Below are 4,597 nucleotides of genomic sequence, written 5' to 3'. Positions count from 1 at the left end.
AGGTTGGTTCTTTTCTTTCTGTATCACCACATACGTCTAATATCTTAAGTGCAAGGAAGAATGCTTCCATTTATGGGAAAAATCAGGTCTGAAAACAGGTAAACTGTAGCTTAGTCCAGTAGTTTTAGATTAGATATTTATTTCTGTTAGCTTTTGTTTTTCAGTTTTTATTTTTATTTTAGCAAAACGCCAGTGCCACTTGGCTGACTAGGTGGCAGCAGAGGTCTTCTGTGGCACCTGGAAGTGGCGGACACAGATTTCACTGTCTGTAGTTAATGTCAAAACCCCCTTGTCCTGCTATTCTGCGTGCTTTTTGTTGTTGATGAACTAGAACAAAATAACAGTGGTCTCAATGCTGCCTTCCTCGCATACCCCAGACCAGTGCTCTCAGGTTTTTCCAAGGAAGCATGCTACTACTTTTCCATAACATGGGTGTATGAAGCCAGGGCTCGTATCCACACACAGGGCTGGCTTCACTTCCAGCAGTTCTGCAGGGGATCGTGAGGTTGAATCTTTAGCTTCTTGGGACAGAAGAGTTTAATAAAAGCTCTTCTGAAGCTGTAGTGGCAGAGAGGGTATAGGACAGGGTTGACAGCCGAGTTGATCCACAGTAGCCAAAAGGAAGTCTCGTACCAGAAGTCAGAAATGCAGTGGCCATGGCAGCCAGCACGGATGATCATCAGGAGTGTGTATGGTGCCCAGCAAATCCCAAAAATGCCCACAATGATTGCCAGTGATTTAGCCACTTTCTTGTCTCTAGAGAGCCTGAAGCGTTGAGTCATGCTCTGGGACGCTATCCTCATCCGTTTCTCTAAGGACAGAGTGGATGCTGAATTCCTACAGCTCTTCTTGTTGCTACACTTGGGCTTGCTGGAGCTCTCGGAGCTTGTTGACAGTGGCTCTTTGGCATCCAGGCTGGTAGCAGAGGCTGCTGCTTGAGCTTTGCTCTTAGAGAGGTCGAGGGTTTCAGCTGGCTCGTTCTGCTCCCACTTACAGCATTTCAAAGAAAGCTTTGCTTCTGGGCTCGTTTCCATCTCTTCAGTGAAGGACTGGTTGTGCACTTCATGGAAAATATCCAGGCGTATTTTGGTACGCTTCTGTATGTTCAGGTAAATGCTCAGGTTGAAAAACATTACACTGATGAAAGGAGTGAAAAACTCCAGCGTAGAGGCTGTCATGAGAAAATACCAGTTGTAGAAAAATTCAGCGTAGCATTCCCCTGTGGGTATGATACTCCGGCCTGATATGTACTCCCAGCTGATAATGGCAGGTCCGTAGAGCAGGAACGCTAATACCCATACCATCACCATCTTCAGCACCGCTTGCTTGGTGTTGCCTTGCTGAGCTCTGTAGGCGACCTGCAATGGGGAAACCTTTTCATAAGTATGGTCACGCACCCTGGCTTGTTGAGGCTCCTCACAAATGACCTGTTAGCGTTTCTGGTAAAGTTGCTAGGCAATATTCCTGCGGTCTAACAAATTCATAGGCCACAGGCAACAGGAACAATTGCTAGATAAATCACGCTCCTGCAGGGTAGACTCACGAACCCTCATCTCGCAGCTCCGAAAGCTGACACGGTGTCTGCTTGGTGGAAATGTACTGACTCGGTTGGAGCCCAGCAGCCTGCTGCACCCCACCGCTTGCCTGAGCTGCCCCCAGCGAGGCTCTGTGACCCCTGCGGAGAGGGATGCCCCAAGCCCTGGGCCAGCCAGGCACACAGCCTGCTGCACGCACGCTTGCCTGAGCTGCCCCCAGCGAGGCTCTGTGACCCCTGCGGAGAGGGATGCCCCAAGCCCTGGGCCAGCCAGGCACCCAGCCCTGCTGTGCTCCGAGCCCCGTCACCCATCCTTGTTGGGTCAGGGGACGAGCAGAGGCAACAGCTCGGATCTGTCCGCAAACTGCTCGACACCTCCTGTGAAAGGCTGAGCGTTCTCTCACCATGAACCCAGAGACCTCGGGGCTGTGCCCTGCCAAAGTCGGTGCCACAATCTACTGCCATGGTAGCCAGGGAGAAGCCGGTGGTCCGACTGCAATCCGCTGCTTTGCCCTGGAGATAATAAGCCCCGCAAGTCAGTAACAGGGCTGCTCTCCTCGCTGACTCACCCGTCCGCTCCTGTTCTGCCATCTGGGAAGGGCGCACCTGCACGATGGGGTCTGAACCTTCAATGATTTAATTACGCCAGAAACACTAATCTGAAACCACAGCTGAATGATGTATTTGTGGGTAATTAGTGCTTTCCATCACCAGGCTGAAAGATTCCTAATTTCTGGAGGATTCAAAGAGCTTTTAATTATTGGCGGGGAATAAAGCAGGAGGAGAGTTATTCCCCTCTCAGCTGCCATGACAGGACTCACCGCTCTTGTCACCGAGAGGAATCTGTCGTAGCTGATCAGCACGATGTTGAAGACCGAGGTGGTGCAGAGCAGGTAATCAACTACCAGCCAGAGTTTGCAGAGGCTTCTCCCGAAGATCCACCTCCCCGTCAGGACATAGGGCACGTACAAAGGGATGCAGAAGGCACCTGCAAGCAGAGGGCTCCGTCTCCATCGGGACGCGGGGCGCGCCCCGGGGGAGCGGCGGCGCCGGGCCGGCTCCTTCCCGCACCCGGGAGCGGCCCGGGGGGGCGCGGGGCTCCGCCGGGGGGGACCGCGGGGTGCGGGAGGGGGAGCTCAGCGCGGCCGCGGGGGGCAGCCCGCGGGGGAGCCCAGCGCGGCCGGAGGGGAGGACAGCCCGGGAGGGAGCAGCCCGGGGGGGGACAGCCCGGGCGCCCAGCGCGCCCCGCCGCGGAGTTGGTGCCGGTCCGGTCCGGAGCCCCGCGGGGCCACTTTACCTACTAGGAAGTCCGAGATGGCCAGGTTGAGGAGGAAGAAGTTGTTCTGGGTGCGCAGGCTGGAGTCCGCCACGAAGGCCAGCATCACCAGCGCGTTGCCGGCCACCGTGACGGCGATGAGCAGGGCCATCAGCGCGCCCAGTGCCGCCGTGCCGGCGGCGGCGAAGCGCCCGGCGGCGGCGGAGCCGTTCAGCGCCCCGCCGCTATCCATGGCCCGCGCCGCACCGCACCGCGGGGCTGCGCCCCTCCCCGCCCCGCCCCCCGCCCGCCGGGGCCGCTGCCCTGCGCCCGGCGGGGCCGCCGCTCCAGCCCCCAGCCGCCCTGCGCCCCCCCGCATCCCCCAGAGCATCCCTGCATCCCTCCGGAGCATCCCTGCGTTCTCACTTCCCCTCTCAGCTCGGCAGCATCCTTGCATTGCCCCAGCGCATCCCTGCACCCCCCTAGAACACAGTCCTCCTTCCTTCTCATCCCGGGAGCATCCCTGCGTTCTCCCTTCCCCTCTCAACCCGGCAGCATCCTTGCATTGCCCCAGAGCATCCCTGCGCCTCCCTAGAGCATCCCTACAGTCCCCCTTCCCCCTCAACCCGGGAATATCCTGGCATTGTCCCAGAGTGCCTTTGCATTCCCCACAGCAGGAACATGCCTGCTTCTCCCCAAAGCATCCCCTCCGAGACAGAGGCCACGGGGAGTGTTTATGGTTCCTGCCCCAGGCTCTCCACCTCAATGGAGAGGAGTGGAGGTCAAGGCTTATCTTTCAACCAGAGGTCAGCCAGGATCGCTCTTTGCGCAGGCAGGGCAAGGAGGGTGATGCTCCTGCCCCTGCCCCTCACTGGCAGCAGGAGGAGGAGGTAAAGCTGCCTGGGAACAGGCAACTCTTTAGCAAGTGGCCCTGCCACTTGTTCTGCAAACCAGGGACTGCTTGCCCACAGCCCCGGGCTCCAGGGAGGGGATTAATGCTCCCTCCTCCCTCCACTTGTTTAGCTTTTCATAGTTAAAGGGAATAACTTTTGTTTGAATGCTTTCTTCATTTGGTGATACTCCCAGATGATGTCTACAAATATCTTAAGGGCGAGTGTCAAGAGGATGGGGCCAGGTTCTTCTCAGTGGCGCCCAGCAACAGAACAAGGGGCAATGGGCACAAACTGCAACACAAGAAGTTCCTTTTGAATATGAGGAAGACCTTTTTTACCTTGCGGGTGACAGAGCCCTGGCACAGGCTCCCCAGAGAGGCTGTGGTGTCTGCTTCTCTGGAGACATTCAAAACCCACTTGGACACGACTCTGTGCAACCTGCTTGAGGTGAACCTGCTTCAGCAGGGGGTTGGGCTAGGTGAGCTCCAGGGGTCACTTCCAGCCCTGACCAGTCTGTGGTTCTGTGATTCTGTGAAGTTACCTACCACTGTAAAACCTCTGTGTGCAGTGCCTGCTCCAGACCGCAGGAGTGAAAATGTCTTCACAGGTGCTGTGTCCCCAGGGTAGGATCAGCTCACCACAGCCACCACCTCTGAAGAAGGGCATGGGGATGTGCAGAGCAGCAACACTGGAAACCAGAGAAGGATACTGGCTGGAGACCCTGGCCAGGAGCCTTTCTTTCTGGGGAAGTCTGGTAAGCTGTGTACATCTCTGAAGAACAGAGATCAAAGAAAGCAAGGCAAGAAAATTGTGTGAACTCAGAAACATGCATGAACTTAATGCCCAGGGGGTTTGCTGCCTTCTGATCACTCCAAAAGCTATTTTCACATCAGGAGTTGTTACAGCCTCGCAGAA

At 56.3% G+C, this 4,597-nt stretch overlaps 1 protein-coding gene across 1 annotated transcript; it reads right to left on the bottom strand.

The window, feature by feature from the left end:
• Positions 1-301: 301 nt before the first annotated feature.
• On the bottom strand, positions 302-3,057 carry HRH3 (histamine receptor H3). Its single transcript, XM_005243808.4, has 3 exons — positions 2,832-3,057; positions 2,356-2,522; positions 302-1,358 (listed from the first exon to the last, which is right to left on the bottom strand). Exons 1-3 carry the CDS (start codon positions 3,040-3,042, stop codon positions 474-476), a joined length of 1,263 nt encoding a protein of 420 aa, XP_005243865.3. The 5' UTR covers positions 3,043-3,057; the 3' UTR covers positions 302-473.
• Positions 3,058-4,597: the final 1,540 nt, after the last annotated feature.

The sequence above is a fragment of the Falco peregrinus genome, chromosome 9 (genome assembly GCF_023634155.1).
Source record: "Falco peregrinus isolate bFalPer1 chromosome 9, bFalPer1.pri, whole genome shotgun sequence".
NCBI classification, from domain to species: Eukaryota; Metazoa; Chordata; class Aves; order Falconiformes; family Falconidae; genus Falco; species Falco peregrinus.
This window is presented reverse-complemented; position numbering and strand designations above follow the sequence as displayed.